General features: G+C 38.5%; 1 protein-coding gene across 1 annotated transcript in view; it reads right to left on the bottom strand.

The window, feature by feature from the left end:
* Positions 1 to 17736, bottom strand: part of LOC127517277 (solute carrier family 12 member 5-like) — a 72049-nt gene extending 54313 nt beyond the window's left edge. The window contains exon 1 of the mRNA XM_051902646.1: positions 17482 to 17736. Within this exon, the coding sequence (XP_051758606.1) occupies positions 17482 to 17536 (55 nt within the window). The 5' untranslated portion in view covers positions 17537 to 17736. The remainder of the gene's footprint in view (positions 1 to 17481) is intronic.
* Between the last annotated feature and the right edge of the window lie 8055 nt (positions 17737 to 25791).

Here is a 25791-nt window from a genome sequence, read left to right as displayed (position 1 = left end):
ACATTTTGAGTCACATCTTTTCAATTAATCATTTGATCCAGTTCATAAAACCAAGCTGAATGATTCATTTAAGAACTTAATTGATTCTGAGTTAGGTTCAGCTCATTATCTCAATGATCTGACTGAAAACATTCTTTTGGATCAGATCTTTTCGATTAACCATTTGATCTGATTCATAAAACCGATCTGATTTGATCTGATTCATAAGCTGAATGATTTATTGATTCTGAGTTAAGTTCAGCTCATTGACTCAATGATCCAGTCACAATGGTTAGCAGCCCAGCAGAGGAGAACATTAGCAGTGACTTAACATCAAAAAGAAATTCATTTGTTGTAAATTTTTTTAAATGTCTGTGTTTGGGCCTTTGCACATACTCGCTCCCATATTTTCTTATCTATCTCCAATCCCAGGTTTTGTTTCCACCTGGGTAATCTGGATGTAGAGGACTCCCGAGAACCTAATAATAGCACGAATGTAGATACATGTATGTAGGTAAGATATGTGACCTTCACCTTGACTTTGATTTAGACATTTCTCCAGATTAGTTGGTTCTGGGTCTGTAAGTCCTTGTCCCCAGGCAGTACGTATAAAACTCAAAATTTGCAAGCATTTTTTTTTTTTTTTAATTTAGCATCTAACAGCATCTTTAGCATCTTCTCTCTAGTGATGCATGCCGGAATTCTCCAATTATTTTGATTGCATAAACCCTATCCCATTCTTATAATCGACAAGCTTGCATTCAAATCTGCCTCCATCCAGTCAACAACCGTTAAAATGAACCAAGTCCCCATCCTTCTTTTCGCTAATCCGCTAATCTCTTGGATGTATGTCAAAATATAAAAAAGGATCTGACGCTACTTCCATTATATCGCAAATTAAAATATAACCTATACATTTAAATTTGCAATGCAAGTGTGCAAAATTCATATGCACAACTTATGAAATGCTGTTTTAGTGTTCATGTTGAACTATCCCTTTATACAAGCTTACATTAAAAATCAAACATAGACAAGTTCCTCTTTTATTAAAATTGCAGATTTATTCTGCATTATGTTAAAATCCAAGTACAAAATGCATCTGCAATCTCATGCCTTAGGTAAAACTGTGACATTTTTGATGATTAACTGATATGCAGCAAGTCCAACAGAGAGATAGAGTACCTATCTCTATAGGCCTATTGTTGAGGGGTTCTTTCAGGAAGGCATCGCTGACCCACACAATCCATACACCAGCACACACACACACAAACACACACCTATCTCTCTAGAGAGTTCCCTAAAGTTTAAGCTCCCTGTATAAACCCCCATGAAAGTCGCTCTTACTGTAGGACAGTTTTTATGACAAGATCCTTAATTGCGCATACCAGCACACAAGCAAACTACGTACACATATGTACACACTCAAAACTTAGCTTTTTGTTGTTGTTGTTGTTATTGTTAAATTGGACACATGAATGTATGAAAATGTTGGAAAGAAATTAACTCTTGGTTCCAATTCAATAAATAAGCAAACAGTCAGTGTTGATGCCATTCAGCTCTGCAAACACAGATCTCTATCTTTCTCTCTACATGCAGTCTGACCTACATAGTGGAGAACTACTGCCTGATGGTGCATGCAGCTGCCACAAGAATCCACACACACACACACACACACACACACACACACACACAATCAGATACGCATGCAATGCACCAGACGTGTATTCATGCTTAAAATCCACATGATTCATTCAGCTTTTTCATCACTGCCATGATTCCTGCAAACATAAAACATCCTGCATGAAGTCACCTATATATATATATATATATATATATATATACACACACACACACACACACGTATACGTATATATATATATATATATACACACACACACACACACACACACGTATACGTATATATATATATATACGTATACGTATGTGTGTGTGTGTGTGTGTGTGTGTATATATATATATATATATATATTAGATCAGGTGCCTCTATATACAGGTGCTGGTCATATAATTAGAATATCATCAAAAAGTTGATTTATTTCACTAATTCCATTCAAAAAGTGAAACTTGTATATTATATTCATTCATTACACACAGACTGACATATTTCAAATGTTTATTTCTTTTAATTTTGATGATTATAACTGACAACTAAGGAAAATCCCAAATTCAGTATCTCAGAAAATTAGAATATTGTGAAAAGGTTCAATATTGAAGACACCTGGTGCCACACTCTAATCAGCTAATTAACTCAAAACACCTGCAAAGGCCTTTAAATGGTCTCTCAGTCTAGTTCTGTAGGCTACACAATCATGGGGAAGACTGCTGACTTGACAGTTGTCCAAAAGACGACCATTGACACCTTGCACAAGGAGGGCAAGACACAAAAGGTCATTGCAAAAGAGGCTGGCTGTTCACAGAGCTCTGTGTCCAAGCACATTAATAGAGAGGCGAAGGGAAGGAAAAGATGTGGTAGAAAAAAGTGTACAAGCAATAGGGATAACCGCACCCTGGAGAGGATTGTGAAACAAAACCCATTCAAAAATGTGAGGGAGATTCACAAAGAGTGGACTGCAGCTGGAGTCAGTGCTTCAAGAACCACTACGCACAGAGGTATGCAAGACATGGGTTTCATTCCTTGTGTCAAGCCACTCTTGAACAACAGACAGCGTCAGAAGCGTCTCGCCTGGGCTAAAGACAAAAAGGACTGGACTGCTGCTGAGTGGTCCAAAGTTATGTTCTCTGATGAAAGTAAATTTTGCATTTCCTTTGGAAATCAGGGTCCCAGAGTCTAAAGGAAGAGAGGAGATGCACACGATCCACGTTGCTTGAGGTCCAGTGTAAAGTTTCCACAGTCAGTGATGGTTTGGGGTGCCATGTCATCTGCTGGTGTTGGTCCACTGTGTTTTCTGAGGTCCAAGGTCAACGCAGCTGTATACCAGGAAGTTTTAGAGCACTTCATGCTTCCTGCTGCTGACCAACTTTATGGAGATGCAGATTTCATTTTCCAACAGGACTTGGCACCTGCACACAGTGCCAAACCTACCAGTACCTGGTTTAAAGACCATGGTATCCCTGTTCTTAATTGGCCAGCAAACTCGCCTGACCTGAACCCCATAGAAAATCTATGTGGTATTGTGAAGAGGAAGATGCGATATGCCAGACCCAACAATGCAGAAGAGCTGAAGGCCACTATCAGAGCAACCTGGGCTCTTATAACACCTGAGCAGTGCCACAGACTGATCGACTCCATGCCACACCGCATTGCTGCAGTAATTCAGGCAAAAGGAGCCATAACTAAGTATTGAGTGCTGTACATGCTCATACTTTTCATGTTCATACTTTTCAGTTGGCCAAGATTTCTAAAAATCCTTTCTTTGTATTGGTCTTAAGTAATATTCTAATTTTCTGAGATACTGAATTTGGGATTTTCCTTAGTTGTCAGTTATAATCATCAAAATTAAAAGAAATAAACATTTGAAATATATCAGTCTGTGTGTAATGAATGAATATAATATACAAGTTTCACTTTTTGAATGGAATTAGTGAAATAAATCAACTTTTTGATGATATTCTAATTATATGACCAGCACCTGTATATACATATATATACATATATATATCATTACATTGATCAAAAATGACAGTAAATACATTTATAATGTTACAAAAGATTTATATTTTAAACAAATACTGTTCTTTTGAACTTTCTATCCATCAAAGAAATAATGCATCACATTTTCACACTAAAAAATTAAGCAGCACAAATGTTTTCAACTTTGATAATAATAAATGTTTCTTGAGCACTAAATCATCATCATCATCATCATCATCATCATCATTTCTTAAGGATCATGTGACACTGAAGCCTGGAGTAATTGCTGCTGAATATTCAGTGAATATTTAGAATATTTAGTGAATATTTAGATTTGCCACCACAGGAATCAATTGCATTTTAAAATATATTACAACAGGAAACAGTAATTTTAATTAGTAATAATATTTCACAATATTACAGTTTTTACTGTATTTTTTATCAAATAAATGCTGCCTTGGTAAGCATAAAAGACTTAAGATCTTACCGACCACAAACAGGCCTATAAATGGGCCTGCCTAAGGATCTCTGGACCTTTTTCCCTTTAAATCTTTGTATAATTGTTGTATTTAAATATGACTTCAACAGGAGGCCCAATAAGAAAAGTCCTCTGTTCCCTATGGCCAGTTCATCCCTGAATACTACACAAATGACCTTTTTTAGAGCAGCAGGTTATACTGACATTAAAGGGTTCTTAGGTCAGACTGGTCTAAGATAGACCCGCATACTGCTACTTAAAAGGCCAGCTTACAGAGATCAGCGCCCGTACACGGAATTCCAGCCAGCAGAGCGGCTATTAAAAGTTCGTCCCACAGAGTGGGAGAGTAGGACAAAGTGTTAAGAGCCAATACTGGCAGACTTCACCAGACTTCAAAGGCACATGGTGTGAAGACAGTCCTGTAGAAAGAGGACATGTTTCGGGACAAAACACACACAGCTTCTTTTCGCACATGGGATGGGACATCATATGTCACTGTCGTGCGGATGAACATGTCAACTGCCTTGAAACCTCAGGCAAAGCTCCGCTTAGAAATCTGTTGTGTCTGTGAACACGTGCCATGTCATAAATCATCTTGTCCTTGGAGATCATGTTGTCTTTATCAATACAGTCATTTGCATGCCACACACAAAGCTGTGGAAAAGGTCAATTAAGATGACTGAAGATCAAACTTTCATACAATGTTAATGCTGACTGCAAAAAGTAATTACTAATTACATTATTATTGTGTGAAATCTAGCATGATTTATGCTGATTAGAGCAATATGAATGTCAAGGTCAAAAAAATGCAAAGACAGTACAATGATTTAATGGGGGGAGGGGGGAATGAATGTTTAATAAAAATCATTCCCTAAACATGCCCATATACAAACACCCATATAAGACAATATTGAGAAATAATTGGCGAACATGTGGAATACTGCTGTTGCTTTGCATTGCATGGATAAGCCAAGAGCAAAAAAATGACTGACGTGTGTAAGTTGACAGACCATCATTTTCTCATAAATAAAATATAGAATTCATGGCATTGTTTGACAGAGGAATGAAACGTGGAAATCCATCAATTCTACAGCAACAAGAGACCTGCTCAGCTATATTTAAAGAGGATAAGAGAGTACAGGGGACTGTGGACCAATGCAAATGGAGAACAGAACTGAGAGAGACATGCATGAAAACCGGATGAGGGATTTAGTACAGTTCCAGATGAGAAACGGGGATCCTCACCCTACTCAGAAAGGAGAGAGAGAGGGAGGAAAAGAATAGGCGATTAAGAGAGAGAAATGGAGAAAGCACACAGTGCGCTCGGGGTGAAACTGACTCATCCAGCACTCACAGGGACAGCATGTACCATTTCTTAACTTCCATGTCTACTCTGAAGGTGATCTCTTGTTCTCACCAGCACATGGACAAATGTGTTGCTTCCATTGCTATATAGTCCTGACTTAAGGTGCGGTCACAATAGTGTAGTGATTTATGAAACACTGCACACAGAAATCACTTTCAAACCAAGCAGCTTTCTGTTGGTCAGTGCAGCCAATTCATCTGACCAACTTGAACCTGATGCGAAATCTGCATTGGGAAATCATTCACACTTACACGTCATTCCCATTCACAAGGATTCCTGTTAAAAAGTCTGGATATTGCCTGCAACAATTCACTGAACAACGGTAAATGTGACCACACCTTTAGCCAACTAGGGATGCTCCAATTGATAATCATATTCTATGACTCGATCGGTAGTCACTAAATTTGGCCGTTCTCACAAACCAATCGCAATTTGATGACGTAAAACCGTAACAAATTGCTGCCGACATGCATGTAAACAGTAGACAGATGAGGCTTTTGCAACACATTCTGCTTTGTAACTTCCTGAAGCATTAGTAAACCAAATCGCACATCTTTGTTTAGAGTAGGTTGTGTCGATTCAAACAAGCCCACACACAACATAACATGATGAGTAAATTGAGAAATGAGAAAATCTCACGGAGTGACATAACATGCTGCTTGGCTATAGGACTTATGGAATTTGATCGCGTCATGATCATGACGCAGTGATTTTCAACATCTTTTGAAAGTTCAACCAATGGAAACTGGGGCTGTGCCCCGAAATTGCCCCCTATAGGGGACAGCTATTTCTAGTGGTATTTGAAACTATAGTGAACCTTATCGAGTGTACTCACCCAATCCCATAATGCACTGCAATAACGAGTGTACAACTGATGTACCTTCAACACCTAGAGAATACCCATAAATGCACTGTGAGGGTTGTGGCGAATGAATTTCTGCGTCTCACCAGAAGATTGCGCCGGCGGCCATTCCGGTGTCTGAATTTGCTCACTTGTTTTCATTCACTCCAAGTGGACTATATTAGTGGAGTAATGTAGGGAATGCAGAATGAAGGCATAAGGGACACAGCTTGGATCTCGGGTATGGTGGGTAGGAACTTTGTGTAGAGAACAATCAGACACTGCTTTACAGCTGGAGCGTGCTTGGATTGGATCGATCACTTAGATTGACAGGTCTTGATTTATCCTGCGCCAATAGGAGCGCACAGCTGAAACATTGCTGGAAGATCATCACTCATCAACCAGGATCTTATAACCAGGGCCATTGCTAGCAGGGCGAAAGTTGTTGACAGTTCTATGATTCTAGGGGGCCCCAGTCATAGGATGACAAGAAATCGGCAGTCAGCTGCAAAAATCTTGATTGGAGCACCCCTAAACAAAGGCTAAGCATTCCAGTAGTCCAAACAGTTGGGTATGGCTTATGATTCCCAGGGAATGCATGATAAAATGTAGACCTTAAATGCAATATTAAGTCATTTTGGATAACAGTATTTGCGAAATGCATGAACGTACACTAAAGGTTTGAGTGGCAGTCGATTGTTAAATATGTAAAAATATGTAAAATATATGTAAAAACAGTTTACAATTTATACAAAAGTTCAATATACAAGAAGTTAATATTGAGTGACATACATTTTAGACACAATATTGCTAGTTACTTTGTGCTGATGCTCCGCCAACCTAAATAGCTCTAAACAAAGCCAATGCTGAACCTTCAGTTCAGCTGAACCTTCAGTTTTATTAATGATTCAATGACTCAGTCATTAAGACTTGTTTATTTCCTGAATGAACCAGCATTTTTAAAGAATCACTTTAAACAAAGATTCATTGATTCACTCATTTCATTCATGAACGTGTAAGCGTTTTTGAACAAATCAGTTGAGTGAATCAGCTGAAATAATGACTCACTTATAAAGGCAATCACTTGTCGCCACCTACTGGTGTAACAATGTAACCTGCAGAAAGTGTCACTGAAATATCTATCCATGCATTTTCCTCACTATCCCAGTGTCTCGGGCAGGGAAACACAATGGATGGCCAGTCCATCACAGGGTTCACAGAAAAATCTGCATCACTAATGCACAAACTGAAAGTCTGTCTGTAATGAGCAAAAACAGACAAACAGATGATACAAACAGAGAAAGTCCCAGTGCTATTGGGCTGTTACATCAGCACTCTTGGAACATCAGATTCAAGGACCAGAACTGCAGACCTATCTATCTAACCAGAAAACAGAAAAGATGGGGGAACAGAACTAAGAATTTGAACTGGCATCATCTGCTTGAGCAAGACAATGTGTACCACAATGTTGTACACCTCTCTCTCTCTTTAATATTCATTGCGGTTATGCAAGACTAATTTCATTATTTTTTCAATGCCACTGCGTTCTCTGATTTGGCACTTCAGACTGAAACTTAATCAATTCTTAACTCTCAGCAGGAAGGTGACAATAAACAGAGCAAACACACATACCTCACTGGAGCCAAGACATTTCCTCCAACCATCAGAATTCCCAGACAGACTTCATTCTTCTCAATTCAGTGGACACAAATAAAGAGACACTGAGGGTATATTTGTGTACGTTGCTTGTTCAAAATGGTGCAGATTAGCAGCACTACATTCTGTAATCTGCAGTCACACAAGGAAGAGATGTGCATGTAAGTATCACACTCACTCTTCTGTGGACATCACTGTGAGTGTTCATGCATAACCAGCAAGTCAAATACAGAGAGTATGTGCTGCCAACTCTCTATGCTATGTTCACAACTTCACACAGTCAGTGTTTGGGAATGACAAACATATTTAGAAATAGGTGTGACTCTTCAGTATGCAAAGTATGCTGCTGCTGCATGAATTGGCATACAAAAATCCCGCAGCAGATCTAGAAGGGTGGAGCTGGTGGAGGTGGAGGGTTTCTGAAGAACTACAGAAGCAGCTTACAGCAAACACTGAACCTAGCGGTGAGCAATGTGACCAAAATCTTATATCACTATATGAGTAAATATATTTCACGATAATGATATATATCACAATATAGTTATTTTTGCTTCAAATAAGGTTTTTATGAAATCAGAATTGTTAATACCAATTTCAATACCACAAAAAAATAATAATAGCTTAACTAACATAAGTTAAACTAACAAACAAAAAAAAATCTCTGAAGACTGAAGACAAGTAAACAGTCAGTGATAAAATATTTATAAGCAATTGGACAAAAAACTACAATAGAACAATGACAAATTAAATTGACCTACCTGTAAAAATTCAAGCACTGCAAATAAGAAATACTACATAAATTGTATCAAATAACGTACCAAAAACAATGCATTAACTTCACTGTGTAAATTAAATATACATTCTTGCCGGAATTCTCTTCTTACTAAAGTTACAAAAGTGATTCAGTCAAGAGCAGTGAGAGATTTTCTCTCTTTCATTGTTTGATTAACATTAACGGCACAGACTGCAGCAGGTATATTAGGCTGCTGTCACTTTTAAGACCGAATGCACGGATCCATTATACTGATACATGTTCATTTTCTTTCTTAACTATTTCCGCTCCCTTAAGACATAACAACTGTGTTTAAGAGGATACTTGCAAAGATGGGCATTTTGAAACATAAGTGTGCATATTTGACTGTTCAAACACAATAAGGTGCCAAAAAGAACTCAGTTCAGTACCCAAGCGCTGTATGAGCAGCAGGTTTATGTGAGTGCACTAAGAAATAGTCTGTCAGACAGAGTACATATACTAAAATGAGTTCTCTTTAACAGTTCTCTGTTAAACAACAACAATAAGCTGCTATAAAAGACAGTAGTCACTATAAATACAACTGAAATTTTCAAATGACATATACAACCTAATGTTCTTAAAAGATAAACTGCAACCAATTATCACAACAGTCTACTTGTCGATGAGCGCAATAGCTCAGAGCTAAGCCAGATATTTTTGTTAATAAACATCCGACACAGTCTCTGCATGGATCCTGACTAAACAATGAGCTGACAAGAAATACATTTTTGTTGATTGTCTTTTTGTTGCTTGTCATGATTGTGGCAGCTTGTGAATCAGGCACACTCACACTACAAGCTTTAGATGCTGTGATTTGATTGGCTGAGAGGTACATATAATAAAATGAGTTCTCTTTAACAGTTTAAAATCACTTGTTTTAAACCGCAAGGCTTAAAAACGCCTTCAAATGATAAGCTTTTGTGACAGCACAGCATGGCAATGTCACATGACCGTAACCATGATAGAGTCAATAATCCTAAATCTACTCGTTGACAAATTTCTACTGGTTTCCAGTATATTGCCCACCCCTAACTGTACCAGACTATTTAAATGTTGAGCAAGCAATCTCATTGGCTGCACAATCAGCAGAGACCAATCAATGCATGTCATGTAGGAAATTATGTGACTTTTGTATATAGTATATTAAAAATCATAATTTAAGCCTAGGTCCCTTTGCATACTAAACGAAAGTTACACCACTGAACTATAATTTCTTGCAGTCATTGGAAGAAGACCCAGGACTATCACTAGTGCCCCTCTTTATAACCAAACTGTGTGAACACTGTTTAACCAACATGTGATTAACCTTCTGACAACTTGTATATTGCATGAAGTCTCACTGGTCTCTCATCCCCTTTTTTCTCTTCAGACTGTTGTTCCTGTTCTTTTCTTATGTCTCACCTAACACTAACAGCCTCTGCCCTCCCCTCTGTTCTCACCCTAAAATGGCTTCCCAGGCACCTGCCAGAGACAGCTGGCCACGACAACTTAACAAAACCATCCATCAAGGGCAAATACATCAGCAGGATTACAGGAGGGCATATAAAAATCCTTTATGTGGCATTAGGGAAATATTCTTATATAATGCATGGTCTTTTGCAGTGACATAATACTCACTACACTGCCACAATTACATAAGAACTACATCCCCCTGACCCTAAAACACATGAAACACACACCTACCCCAGGAATTATGTTTGAAACAGAATACTAGCTGACTACCCACGCTGCCTACTATTTAAAAATGAAATGTGAAGTTTATTGCACAAATTATATATGAACTCATTACATCACATGTGAATGGTGTCATCTTATGAAAGCGTTGTGTTGCATTTAATTTTGTGTAATAATGTGTCTCAACCTTTGACAGTCCAATCAATACTTAGCCAAGTTAGGAATTTTAAATGGAATGACAGGAAAAGGAAATTACTCACACAACATTAATTCTCACACATTTCTGAATGGTGCATAAGCCTAAAACATACAAAACACAAATGCATTACAATAAGCTGCTATAAAAGACAGTAGTCACTATAAGTACAACTGAAATTTTCAAATGACATATACAACCTAATGTTCTTAAAAGATAAACTGCAACCAATTATCACAACAGTCTACTTGTCGATGAGCGCAATAGCTCAGAGCTAAGCCAGATATTTTTGTTAATAAACATCCGACACAGTCTCTGCATGGATCTTGTCTAAACAATAAGCTGACAAGAAATATATATTTTTTGATTGTCTTTTTGTTGCTTGTCATGATTGTGGCAGCTTGTGAATCAGGCACACTCACACTACAAGCTTTAGATGCTGTGATTTGATTGGCTGAGAGGTGTAGCTGTTGGTGACACATGACATGTTGTTTAAAACAATACATCAAGCTGATCCACTAACCGTACTGTATCTTTATCCAGGCAATGCTGCAGTTATAATTAACCAGCAATAAAGTGTAATAGTATTTATTAGCCTCTGTGTCTTATGAAGGAGTGTTATATCTGAGATTTTACATGCCTGTTGACAATCCTGAATATACTTTATAAGGTAACATTGTATGGTGCCCTTAAACAGCAGAATGTATGACTAAATTTATAGTCATGGTTTATTTAAAAGTGGAGTATTACGACTTTATGAATACTCTATGTTTTGACATAACTTACAGCTTCTGGCAGCTCCTTTTTTTCAAAGAGTGAGTGTGTCATGGTATTATGTTGATGGCTCTGTCTGCCTGCATAGAAATGTTTTGTAAGGTAACCTAAAAAGACAAAATATTTTCTACTTGACTGAATTAACTTGAATGCCTTACTGTAGGTTACACCAAAGAACATAATTTTTAAGGGTCATGTCAGCTAAAAAATAGTTGGTTCGTGACATAAATATGAACACATGACAGAACAATGCTTATAGCTAAGCCTGAGCAATTAAGCTTGCTTAAAGAGGCCATTTTATGCCCTTTTACAAAATCTTGATATTGTTTTGGGGGTATACTAGAATAGGTTTTCATGATTGAATATTCAAAAAACATTATTTTACATTGTTGCACCTCTCTTCCCAGTCTGTCAGTAACGCTGTGTTTAGTTTGTGTCTCTATGAAGCCCCTGCTTCTGAAAAACAACAACGTGCTCTGATTGGTCAGCTGGACTAATGTATCGTGATTGGTAAACCATTTTGAGATTGTTTCAGAAATGTCACGCCTCTTACCATAAATGTGAGCAACGCACTACTAAAGCAACTCAACCAAGTCTTAGCCCCTTTTTCACGTATGCCTTGGGTTGAAATTATTTAAGTGGGGGATTTTGTGACGTGTACATTCCCAGAAAAAACCTCGAGACTACAATCGATGCATTTTAGGGAGTTCAGAAACAGTGCTTACTGATATAATGAATAACTCCCTTTTTTCATGCTCAAAAAGCAACATTACACACTAAAGAAAGTTGAAAATGAAGAAAACATAATAGGCTCTCTTTAAGAACAAACAGTTCTCTCTTGTTCTGTTAGTGTGTGATTGGTCTTTGAGGACAGCTAGTGCTCTAGATGTTACTAATTTAGGGTGGTCCTGTTATGTTTTAATGTCTTCATGTGTCTGCGGCTGTTAAAACAGGTCTATGCCATCTGGCCTGATGTTCATTTGACCTGAGACTTCACCACAAGGACAAACAGCCATCACTGTATGCTCTCTCATCTTTTCTGCATATTCAGAGGATACAGTATCTCACAGAAGTGAGTACACCCCTCACATTTTTGTAAATATTTTATTATATCTTTTCATGTGACAACACTGAAGAAATGACACTTTGCTACAATGTAAAGTAGTGAGTGTACAGCTTGTATAACAGTGCAAATTCGCTGTCCCCTCAAAATAACTCAACACACAGCCATTAATGTCTAAACTGCTGGCAACAAAAGTGAGTACACCCCTAAGTGAAAATGTCCAAATTGGGCCCAATTAGCCATTTTCTCTATTTCTTCCCTCATGTGACTCATTAGTGTTACAAGGTCTCAGGTGTGAATGGGGAGCAGGTGTGTTAAATTTGGTGTTATCGCTCTCACTCTCTCATACTGGTCACTGGAAGTTCAACATGGCACCTCATGGCAAAGAACTCTCTGAGGATCTGAAAATAAGAATTGTTGCTCTACATAAAGATGGCGTAGACTATAAGAAGATTGCCAAGACCCTGAAACTGAGCTGCAGCACGGTGGCCAAAACCATACAGCGGTTTAACAGGACAGGTTCCTCTCAGAACAGGCCTCTCCATGGTCGACCAAAGAAGTTTAGTGCACGTGCTCAGTGTCATATCCAGAGGTTGTGTTTGGGAAATAGATGTATGAGTGCTGCCAGCATTGCTGCAGAGGTTGAAGGGGTGGGGGGTCAGCCTGTCAGTGCTCAGACATACACCGCACACTGCATCAAATTGGTCTGCATGGCTGTCGTCCCAGAAGGAAGCCTCTTCTAAAGATGATGCACAAGAAAGCCCGCAAACAGTTTGCTGAAGACAAGCAGACTAAGGACATGGATTACTGGAACCATGTCCTGTGGTCTGATGAGACCAAGATAAACTTATTTGGTTCAGATGGTGTCAAGCGTGTGTGGCGGCAACCAGGTGAGGAATACAAAGACAAGTGTGTCTTACCTACAGTCAAGCATGGTGGTGGGAGTGTCATGGTCTGGGGCTGCATGAGTGCTGCCGGCACTGGGGAGCTACAGTTCATTGAGGGAACCATGAATGGCAACATGTACTGTGACATACTGAAGCAGAGCATGATCCCCTCCCTTCAGAGACTGGGCCACAGGGCAGCATTCCAACATAATAACGACCCCAAACACACCTCCAAGATGACCACTGCCTTGCTAAAGAAGCTGAGGGTACCTAAACCCTATTGAGCATCTGTGGGGCATCCTCAAACGGAAGGTGGAGGAGCGCAAGGTCTCTAACATCCACCAGCTCCGTGATGTCGTCATGGAGGAGTGGAAGAGGACTCCAGTGGCAACCTGTGAAGCTCTGGTAAACTCCATGCCCAAGAGGGTTAAGGCAGTGATGGAAAATAATGGTGGCCACACAAAATATTGACACTTTGGGCCCAATTTAGACATTTTCACTTAGGGGTGTACTCACTTTTGTGGACAGCGGTTTAGACATTAATGGCTGTGTGTTGAGTTATTTTGAGGGGACAGCAAATTTACACTGTTATACAAGCTGTACACTTACTACTTTACATTGTAGCAAAGTGTCATTTCTTCAGTGTTGTCACATGAAAAGATATAATAAAATATTTACAAAAATGTGAGGGGTGTACTCACTTCTGTGAGATACTGTATATTTTTACTGTATATATCTTTCTGTGCTCCTCTTTTTACATTGCTTATGGTAATCAAAACGCAGTATATGAAATGAATCCACCCATCTCTAATTAACAACAGTAATATTTTTTGTATAATAAAACCTCTTAGACCAATGATATCTTTGACACATTTCATAATTGTGTATAGTTTGGAGCTGTGATGTGATAGGCTCTTTATGTAGTGCCTCAAAAGTCAATCAACAATCAATTTCCTTCTGCCTTGAATCCAATTTCTCAACTAATCTAGTCCAGCCTTCTTCCTTGCTAACAAATGCCAAAAGATCACCAGTGCCATAATGCAATCAGAAATCCCAAACCTCATTATCCACTGAGAGAAAACACCTAGGGTGTCCGGCTACTTTCTGAGTGATGTAACTGCACTGTCATAGTGACTGTCATTATGTAATGAACATTGTCAGTGAAAATGCTTAAGTTTGATACTGGTAACGACATGATGATAGTATGTTTATCAAACCTAGCTGTCCACAAGAGAATTCAGCATTTCACACAGTGCAGCTTAGGTGTTAACTGACAAATCATTACACAAAAGAATGATATTCTCTCCACTGAAAGTACAGCTGTCAATCTTTGAATTTTAAGATTTGAGATGCTGTCATATAGTGTTGAGAAAATAACATATTAGGGGCTTTCGCACTGAATAGTTATAGGAACTCAGTTATAGGAACTAGCCACTAGGCTAGTTCCCAGAGAACTAATTTCTCCCCCGGGCCATTTTGCTGGTTGCATTCTCACCGGGAATAGGAACTGTGAAGCGGCTGACAGCGGTGCCTTTAAGCGCGGCTTTTACAAACGCTAAAAACCGGTGGATGGAAGACACCGTGATCGGAGCTGAGTTTGCTGTGTGTCGTGGATTTTGTGATAATGGAGATGGAATGTAAACATATAATTTACGCGACTGAAAGAGCAAAAAGTGGGGCTAAGAGACGAAATCTCCTATGACAACTTTCAGTATTACATATCATCGAGGCGGAGAAAAGAACACAACCCTGCAGACAACAGGTAAATGCTGTTATCACAGTTTTCCATGTTTGTGAAGTAAATATGTTCACACGGCTTTTTAAAAATGCCGGGTGCCGGATTTTGACATGCGTTTGACCAATCAACGTACACTCACGTCACTGACACGTCACTCGCAGTGCTGGTTTAGACCCTTCTCTGAAGTAGGAGCTAATTTAGTTCCCTCAAAAGGGGTTCCTAGAATTAAAATCATTCCTAGTTCCTGCGGTGCGAACATGGCAAAATCTGGGTACTTCACCCAATAGTTCTAGGAACTATGAAAAGGTTCCTCCGGTGTGAAAGCCCCTATTTACAACGAACCATGATTTCTATGTCAATTTGATTGCAAGAAAATTATGCTTTTTGATGTATAGCTTTTCTTTCTTTTTTTTTTTTAAAGATTTATTTTTGGCATTTTTGCCTTTATTATGATAGGACAGTGATTAGACAGGAAGCGAAGTGGAAGAGAGAGAGGGGGGCGGGATCGGGAAAGGACCACGAGTCGGGACTCGAACTCGGGTCACCCGAAGCGCATTAGTCAGGTACAAAAAATGTTTTTATTTTAAAGTTTTGTTTAATAAGTAAAAGGTTGAAATAATTGTTCTTTCTTTCTTTCTTACTTACACAAGTTAACATAGTGAGTTCCATTTTAAACAACCAACCACGGTTTCAATGAAGTGGTACTTGGTATTTATTATATATAAAGTTATTTAAATGTAACTACTTGAATTTAATTAACAATATTGGATGTGAGTTTGAGTTTAAGTCGTTTTGGATTTGAGTTTAAATTTAAGAGAGAACTGTGTCTGCTTTGTATTCCTCTGAAAATGAGAATGACAGAAAAAGACTGTTTTGGGACAGTTTTATCTGGTGGGCTACCAAGTATGAAATTTTATGACCAAATAGGCATTAGCACCACTGCAGTACTGTCCCTACCCCCTGATGGGAGGAAGAGAGAGAGAAAATTCAGGGCAGCATTGGACTTTGAAGGAAGCGAAGCAGAGAGAGAGAGAGGAAGAGAGAGAGACCCTTTGAAAAGAAGCAAAAGCTATAATGCAGCAGTCTGCAGCCAGCACCACTCATGTCTACACAAAACAGATCAGTCCGTCAGTTACAGAGGGCCCAGAATGGATGTGCATTCATAATGCATGCAATCACAGACTGTTTCAGAACCGCGGAGAGCTCCGCTGATACCAGCAGCTCAATCAGCATCAATTTCAGCACCACGGACAGAGTCTCTGCTAGAACCACTGCAATCCGATCATGACACTTGTACTACGGTGCATTTAATAAGGGAGCTGTTCGTTTAATTGCCTCAACAGATGCCATTTGTAACATACGAGTGCATAATACACACGCATGCACAAAACGTTTCGTCACTCATAATGAGTGCAGTTTCTGCTGTACTGCAGGGGGTTGATAAGAATGCATGTGAGAGGAGGTCAGGTACAAGCTCATTTAATTCCTCCTCACAGGCTGCAGCTGTACCTGTAGGCACGAAGCTCTTTTAGAAACTGAGATCTTGCATCTGAGACCCCCTTTCCCTTTTTAAGAGGTTACGACATGAAATGCACCAAAGGTCTGCTTTTGTTAAGACGCTCCAATTATTCCAATTATTCTCGAGGATCTAAGACACAGGGAGCCAAATCCACTGCCTGTGGAAACAAAATAAGATTAAGCAACAAACAGATAGACAGAGAAAGAGCTTGATTGAGGCAGGTTGTGTCGACCGTTACATTGCAAAAAAAAAAAAAGAACTGAGGTAAAAATGGAAGTAAGGTACTGGTAAATTTTTGCCAGGACCATTTGTTAATTTTAACCCTACAACACAACAAAAAGCACTGCAACATTCAAAATAAACACCTGTGAAAAAATTCCTTTATATTAATACTGTACATTAGGCCTTTCTTTACTGACTTTTCTTAGAGTGCAAGGAGGTGACAACACTGGACCATCCACACACACACACTGCTGTCTGTACTTCCTCAGACAGAAACAGAAAGCATTATCATTCTCCTCACAGCAACCTTGCAGCACGAGCCTTTGCCAAAGCTGCATACACACCAACACACACACACTCAAGAATTCCCAATTATATCATTCCTTCAAAGCTTTCCTCTCTTCTTTTTCTTTACACACACACACACACACAAACACACACACACACAAGCATCATTGATTATGATAGTACAAGATTATTTGCACTCGTATACTGTCTTGTATCTCCCCCACACACACTCACAAGCAGCTATTAGTCATTGGTGCATGATTGGTCTCTATTACACACACACTACAGCTTGAACTGGTATCATAACCAGTGACCGGTAAAAAGGCACATTTGCTCATCATCTGCGCACACACACACACACACACACTCCCAATTGCAGGATCAGACCACTCACCCTGACTGTTGGGTCCCCCATCTCCCTCTTCGCATTCAGTGAGGTTGTTGAGCATTTTGGAAGATCGAGCACAGATCCCCTGCTAATGCTAACACTGCTGCTGTGTCCACCAGCCTCACGCGAGCACACACACGGATGGAGGAGAAGGCTAGTGGTTCTCTGCCTCTCTCCTCTCAAGAAAGCGAGCAGTGCTGTGCTTCAGCAGACTGGAGTCCTCTCTTGCCGTTTGCTGCCTTGCGTATTGACTCTCTCTCTCTCTCTAGGAGGAGGGGTTGGGGGGACAGAGAGGCTGCAGGGACGTAAATGATGGAATGCTTAAGAGCACTTTTTTTTTTCTCTCAAACACTCACACTGCATGTCGTCTCTCTGCTTCTCTCTCCACTGTGTATCCACAGGCTGCCTGTGCCTCACCATTATATTCACAATGCAGTGATCAGGATTTGCCTTTGCTTACCTTTACCATGCTTTCTGTTGCATTTTCTATGACATCACCATGTCAAACTGTGTTCATATCAGAAATAAGTGTTAATAAGTGTAATAAGAGTTTCATTCTCAGGTGGATGTTTTTCTTGAGAATTCACTACCAAAAAGAGCTGTAATGCGGATTTTTTTTTTTTTTTAGGAAAATGCGAATAGTGTTTGTGCAAGGGTGTAATGGCTGGTTGCTAGGTCATTGCTAAGGTTGCAGAGTGGTTTTAAAACGTGTTGTTATGTGGTTGCTAGGGTGTTCTGTATGGTTGTAAAGGTGTTGCTATGCTGTTGATAATCTGTTCTGGCTGGTTGCTAATTTGCAAGTCTGAAAACTAGAGATATTCCTATTTTTGCCCTTAAATGCTGAAAAAAAGCAGCACAGCTTGTTGCTAGTATTTGTTTTAGATGGTGATTTAAGCCCTCACTTTGGTTCTTCTCAATGTCCTGTATTGTCTTTACATGTGTGAAGATGTTATGATGATTTTGCCTTCTGGATTGCCTTATTTGACCTTTGTCTTTGAAACTGCTGCAGTTTAGATCCTTAGCTCCTCTTCCCTTGCCTGCACCGTGATAAAATACAGGACCACACATGGATCTAGCAGCAGCCTTCATACCCCTTGCCCGAGAATACCAACCATGCCATGCCCGGATAGGACCCAGAGCCACAGCCCGCTGCAGACCCAAAGCCAGCCGAATTTGACCATGCAGGTGTGTGAGCCAGTATCTATGTTCATCCCTGAGGGAGTCCTTGTATAAGTTCCTGAATTCCCTGATTCCCTCCTACTTTGAAGTCCTGTCTCCACTGCTGGAGCTGCCCAAGTCTCCTTTGTTGCTGCTGGTCCTGCCCAGCCCCAAGTCTCAATCATTGCCATTGGTCACACCCAACCTCAAGTTTCCTTCATTGCGTTGGTCCTGCCCAGCCTCCCACTCAATCCTCCTCTGCTGATTCCATACAGTTCCTTGGTACCACCCCTGCTGGCTCCCTTTAGCCACTTGGCTTCTCATTTGGTGGCCCCATCCAACCAGTATCCAGCTCCACCTTGATGTGAGAATCCCCTAGCTCCACCTCAGGCCTGTCGACCTATTGTCTCCACGCTCCCTCGGCTCCACCATGGTCCGTCATCCCTCAGGCTTCACCGCGATCCTTCGCCCCTCTGGCTATGCCTTGGTCAGTCATCACCCTGGTTGCGCCACAGACTTCTGGCCTCTGGATACATCTCGTCGCTCCACCGGGCTCCTCCTTCCTTCTGGCTCCACCGTTGTCTTCACTCACACCGGCTCCGCCCTGGTTGTCCCGTGAGTGCGCAGTTCCTCCTTGGCCCTACTGTCTATCGGCTTCACCCTGGGTTTTTGTCTCCACCTCCATCCGAAGTCCCCTTGGTTCCAGCAGGACTCACTGCCGAGGCTTCACCCTGGCTCCTTCCTCCATTGGTTCCACCGTGGGCCTTCATTTGAACACTGCCCTGGGTCGCTCACCAGGCTCCTCCATCCATCATCTCCTCCTTGATCTCTCCCTTAACCGGCTCCTCCAGGTCCCTGTCCACCACCAAAACTACATCCCTCCCTTCACTGTTAGACCATCTGTTACAGTGCGAGGATCCTTTTGAGAGGGTGAGTATACTGTAATGTTTAAGTTCTATGTGTAGACTCTTATATTGTTTTTCCTTTGGTTCCCATGTTCCCTTATTGTGTTTAGTTCCTGTTCCCTTTGTTACAGTTTCTAGTTGGTTTCTATAGTTACTCATTGGTTAATTGATTATGTTCACCTGAGTCTTGTTTGGTTCCTCGTTTAGCCATGTATTTAAGCCCATGTATTTAATTTTTTGTTATTCTCTTTGTCCCGTATTGCCTTTACATGTTTGAAGCTGTCACACTGATTTTTGTATTCTGGATGTCCTTCTTTGTCTTTGTAAATAAACTACAACTGCTGCAATTTAGATCCTCTGCTCCACTTCCCTTGCCGACAATGTGACAGCTATGAACAATAGTATATTTTTAAATTATTAACATACATGAATAAATATTGTAAAAAAAAAAAAAAAAATGGTTTAGGATTTTATTTTCTGGTAAAACTTTACAAAAATGCCAATAGCTTATATGAAATAATTAAATTATTTTTTTAAATATTTTAAAATGCACTTTAAAAATTATTATAATTATAAACATAATTAAACATAATTATAATTTTATATGATAAAATCACGGTTCGATACGAGTGTGGTACAACAGGAAAAAGCTACAAATCCCCAGTGCTAGGCTATTTTCATTTATTTTGAACAGACAGCAGTGCTAATTAGGTTGTCCCACCTAGTGGCATTTAGTCTCCTCTGAAGTAGTTGGTACAGTACAGCCTCCTTTAGTGTATTAAGCTCTAAGCAGTAAACAGAATGCATTCTTGCATAGGTCATATTTTTTGTAGGGCTGATAAAAAACAAAAGGTATTTGGTCACAATCAGCTACAAAACTGAAAAGCAACTCTTGTGTTACAAAAGTACAAAATAAATAGAATAATGAAAAATAAAACTTGTGCAAAGATTAGTTTTGGCATTTCTGTAGTGTTTTTTTGCCTAGCTCCGGTGATTGGCACATCTGGATGATAGTCATCTGATTTGTGTTAGCATGTTGGTCTGCACAATGCCAAATGATTTTGCCTCATTATAAAACTCAATCATTTATGGTCATACAGATAAGAGTAAGACATCATTTGAAACACTCACAATAAAAACAAAACATGGTGCTTTTGTAAAATAAAGAAAACAAAAACAATGCCACTTTCTACTGTCCCGGTTTCCTTTCCATGAAGTTTGTGGAGCGCCTCACAAAAATTAATCGAAACTCACTGTATAGGCTACTAGCAAGCACTTTAGTCGCCATTCTCATTTTGGGTTGGTGCATAGATCATCTCTTCTTCTTCTGCTCTTTTTCCTGTTGTGGCAGTTAGCAAACAGTGTTGCATTACTGCGTGCGCCCCCTTCTGGATTGGAGTGTGGATCGCCTCTGACTGACTGTATTCGTCATCTGACTGTATGCACCGAACCGTGATGTCTGTACCGTGGCGGTTCGAGACAAATACATGCACCATTACATTGCATGTATTTGTATTTATGTACATACCCCTACATTGTATACATATCATTTGTTTATTTAAAATTGTTTTTTGTTCATTCAGGATACCTAATGAATTAACTAATGTTAACTGAACCATGTGAACCGAGTTTTGCCTTTCTTTTCTAGAAAACTGGGTTCGATATTTTAACTCTGTCATTTCATGAAAAACATCAATCAAACACCTCGACGTTCTACCATAATGTTTCTATATGTGATGAAATACTTATGGAGGCAAAAGCCATGTAAGGAATAATTGCCAAAGGCTTTTACAGGCTCTATGTCATGCTACAGGTTCTGGAATGCTTGTGAGAGTAAGTGATGTAGAAATCTTGCTTTCTGCTGTCTTTTATACACACTTTCCTTCTGACCTCAGAGGTAAACTCCACTGAGTCTTCCTTTCTGAGAGCTTTCTATAAATACAGAGAATAAATTAAGGTATGGGAGATTTTAAAGGTTTTTTTCCAAAGTGCAGGATGGTGAGAAAGTGCACACAGGAACAAGGAACACAAATGGTTGGACACATAAATGATAGAATGCACTTACGGATCTGCTCAGAGTCAGAGAGGGGGGAAAAAAGAAACATTGATGGATAAAAGCTACTGTGTGAAGCTGGGGAGAACAAAGTATGTATAGAAATATGGGGCTTCGGAACAAGCATTAAATGTTTTTATAAACATGTAAAATATATCATATGTGCATGTACAGTAGAGTCTAAAAGTATAAAACCACATTGAATTCAAAATCTAATTTAAACCTAGAAATATAAAAGTTTTGAACAAGTTTAAAGAAAGAAACCTCACTTGAATAATAATAAATATAATGAATAATAAATATATCTATATGAATAACTTGATTATCAGATCAAGCGGAGTTCATGCAGCTCAAGTCTTTAAAACATAAGGAGGAATGTGTACTGAAATGTTCTTAAATTTGAATTTTATAATTTAAAATGCTGATTTTTAATTAAATGTATTAAAAATTGACAAATGTTCTACCAAATAAATATGCTATTTAAACTAAATAAGAGAGACAGAGAGAATCAGAGAAAAAAAAACATGAATCAAAGAACCTTCTACAGATATGTGGTACCAAGGTCCAGAGTGAAGAAGAGGAGATTTTGAGAAGTATCAGAACATGCTGGCTTGGCTGTATTCATGCAGTGAATCTCTACTGAGACTGGCACTTTTTCTCCTAAAAGCATTTAAGTGCGGCATTTCTGCTATTTTTAGCATCAGTAGCCCCAGAAAATGTTTCTGAACTCTGAAGATTTCTCTGTGATTAAGGAATCTGCTCTCATATCTGTCTATATTTTTGAAGTGTAAAGACATATTTCTGGATATGGTTCTAATATCATGGCTGGAGAAAAAAACAAAAAAAAATATTGTATGTTTGCCTAAATCCTTGTAAAAAAAAAGTATAATGCTGTTTGTTTGCATGTCCATGGTCTTAGTTTTTTAGAAAAAGCTCAAATTAAAAATTAAAAAAGAAAAAAGTTAAATATCTCTCTCTAGGAAGAGCCCAAAATATCAATTGAAAACTGCATTATATTTCACAGTCACTGCACCATTTCACCCAATTAGGCATCAAATACCTCAAAATAATGAGTTAACACAATTTAGGGGTCTTTAATAATATTTGGCAAATGCTCTGGTAATTATGTGAAGATGTTTAGTCTTAGAAAAATAAGAATGTTAATTATGTTTGACAATGCTAATATTTCCTCATATTGATCAATTGCACCCTTGTAAAAAAAAAAAAGAAAAAAAAGTACACTTAAGAAGTCTTTTAAAAAGAGTAGGCTACTTCTTAAAGAAATAATATACTTTAAAAGAACATACTTGAGTATGAACTGAATGTAATGTTTTTGGATACTTAATTGCATATTAAATGAAAATGTACTGTACTATAGTTTAAATGTATATTTAATACAATTATTTGAACTTGAGTACTTTTTTGACCAACGCAAGTAGGACTTAAGTACATCTATGTATTATTTCATAATTACTTCTAGTGTCATTGAAATATGAAGCGTACTGCCGAATGCACTGACAAGCATTTATGGCAATCTCAAATATAGTTCTATTGAAACTAGGCAATAAGATCTGACATAAATGCAAAGTGCATTTTTTAAAAGTATACTTAAGTGCGTTAAGAAACATGAAGTGTACTCTCATTTAGTATACTTAAGTGGCTATTTATTTCATTAATAAAATACTGCAAGTACAGTTTTTTTAATATACTTTAAGATTTGAAGTACACTACAAGTGCACATTCAATACAATTAAGCACACTCCTTTTTTTTTACAAGGCCAGTCAACGTTATTTATGGACAGGCTATTCTCATTTATCAGAAACTTTCAAATAATACCAGAAGCTGAAATCTTCTAATAGTCACAGAAGCAAGGCTGACAAAATATTTTCTGCTTCCCGAATCAGCAAAGATCTTATGTGCTGTGCAAACTGAAAGGCGTGGTCCAGATGTGGACCGACCTCCTCATGTTTGCTGGAATCTGAAATTCCTGCCATGATTGGCATCCAGAATACCATTTTCATCTGAGCCAAGCGGCTTTAGCGCTTAACCCAGGGGGCACCTCCCATCTTTACGCATACACGTATACACACAACCCTCACAGACTGCAAAAGCTGACCTAATCCACAGATTAAGGCCATAGAGAAATGTTGCAATTTGCTTTTTCATTTCAGCTAAAAATGAAACAAGAATGTAAGAGTCATCTCGCTCGATTTCACAGCATAAGACATGGATATGAGTTCCTAATAAGCTACAGTATCCTTCATTGTACATTTGCTTTGTGCTTACCAGTTTGGGATTCTCATTTTTTAATCAAGGCTAGCCAGAGTTTTAATGGAATTGAACTGAACTGTCCATTTAGCCTCAGGACAACCAAGGACATTTCCTGTGTACTGGGATTATAGAAAGCACTAGGTTCACCAGCAGCTGTACTGGGGTGAAGATTAAAATCGGGGGCAGAAAATGACCTTTCCGGTGACGATCATTCACAAAGTGCTCTCTGGTTATCATTAACTGATACTGCGTAAAGTGAAATGCCAAAGGACAAGATGGAATTCCAAGAACTGTCTGAATCTCATGATGTCATGATTTGGCTTCAAAGCCTTTTAGAGGTTTACATGGATGATAATTATATTAAGCTTATAAATATTTTAAGTAAATAAGTAAATGTTTAAGTAAAGGACTCATAATCAGACGTAGGTACATTTGACATGATTAGAGTACCATTATACACTGATAAAAATGAATCATTGAGGCTTTAAGTGTAACATAAAAAAAATCATTTTTTTTTTTACAAATAAATCTTTGTTTTTTACTTGGATAATTTGAGTAGCTCACTTAATTTGGATTTGTAGCAAAAACATATTTTGTATAATTATATATCGCACTTCTTGTCCTGAGTAATCTAGACAAGGGTTTGTAGACGTGCATTTCCAACATACTATTTAAGTTATATTTATTAAAATATTTACTGCTGGATTTGGCTGATCCAATGAACCCTTTTCACACGCTGATGACATATTTTTCCATATTGCAACAAATGTATCTTTTTTTTCATATTTCATATATTAGGGTAATTTTATAACAGCGTTGTCTACAAAAGGCTTGACTGTTGTTGTTGTTGTTTCGCACTGCACCACAACAGCTTGAGGTGGACTACACTGAAAGCATCAAAGCAAACTTTCCAAATCCATTAGTTCTGATGTTGGAAGCTTCACAACCGCGTGTATTACCTCAGGTATACTACAAGACATACTACAAGGCATGTATTCATTTACTTGCTCATCGTGCTACATTGCATCCACCGCATTTCTTGCTTTTGACGCATTGCGATGCGCTGCTCGCATCTTTCTGTAATCTTGTCTTTCTTTATTTCATTGTCTGGAAAAAAGTCATGGATTTTTTTAGTTTTGCTAAATGGAAGCACTCACTCAAAATGAGGATGTTTGCTGCTTGTTCAATATTATATTTAAATAAACATTTTGTCACAACTTAATTTTATTGTGTACAATCTACCTACTGGGGGTAAGATTTCTAGTTCCCAGAATGCTTTGCATTGGATTTAATTGGAAAAGAAAATGTTGAATTTATTTATCTTCATGTGTTTTTAAGCAATATAAATAAAGAAGAAGGCTTGTTATTATTGTTTAATGTTCTATTAAGTTGGGACTTAGCCTAACATTAGGCTGACAACAGGTACACTGTAAAAAATTAAAGTTGAGAAAACTTAAAAGTTTAAGGAAACCAGCTGGAGGAGATTTTTGAGTTTTCTCAACTTGTATAACAAGTTCAATTTACGACAAGTTGAGAAAACGCAAAAATCTCCTGCAGCTGGTTGCCTTAAACATTTACGTTTTCTCAACTTTTGAATTTTTACAGTGTACACACAGTGCATAATGTGAAATGCTTTACTCAATGAGCTGTTTATGGCAGTATTTTGGTTCATCTCTACTGCATACTGCTTATTACATATAGTGAAATAGAACTAATGCATGTTGTACCAAAGTGTATTCACTTGAGTTTTTTTTACAACTAATTTCATTGGTGCTTACTCAGTTGAATTATGTTTCTGCTACACAAAGTATTTGAGTTGTGAGTATTTGAATTGAGTTGAAATTACCTAAGGGTGCATGTTGAAGACTTGTAAAGTCTATTTGGTCATACACAAATTAGTTCAAAATATTTAGAAATCTGATGCAAAT

The sequence above is a fragment of the Ctenopharyngodon idella genome, chromosome 8 (assembly GCF_019924925.1).
Source record: "Ctenopharyngodon idella isolate HZGC_01 chromosome 8, HZGC01, whole genome shotgun sequence".
Classification (NCBI taxonomy): Eukaryota; Metazoa; Chordata; class Actinopteri; order Cypriniformes; family Xenocyprididae; genus Ctenopharyngodon; species Ctenopharyngodon idella.
The sequence above is the reverse complement of the archived record's forward strand: the minus strand, read 5'-3'. Positions and strand labels throughout refer to the sequence as shown.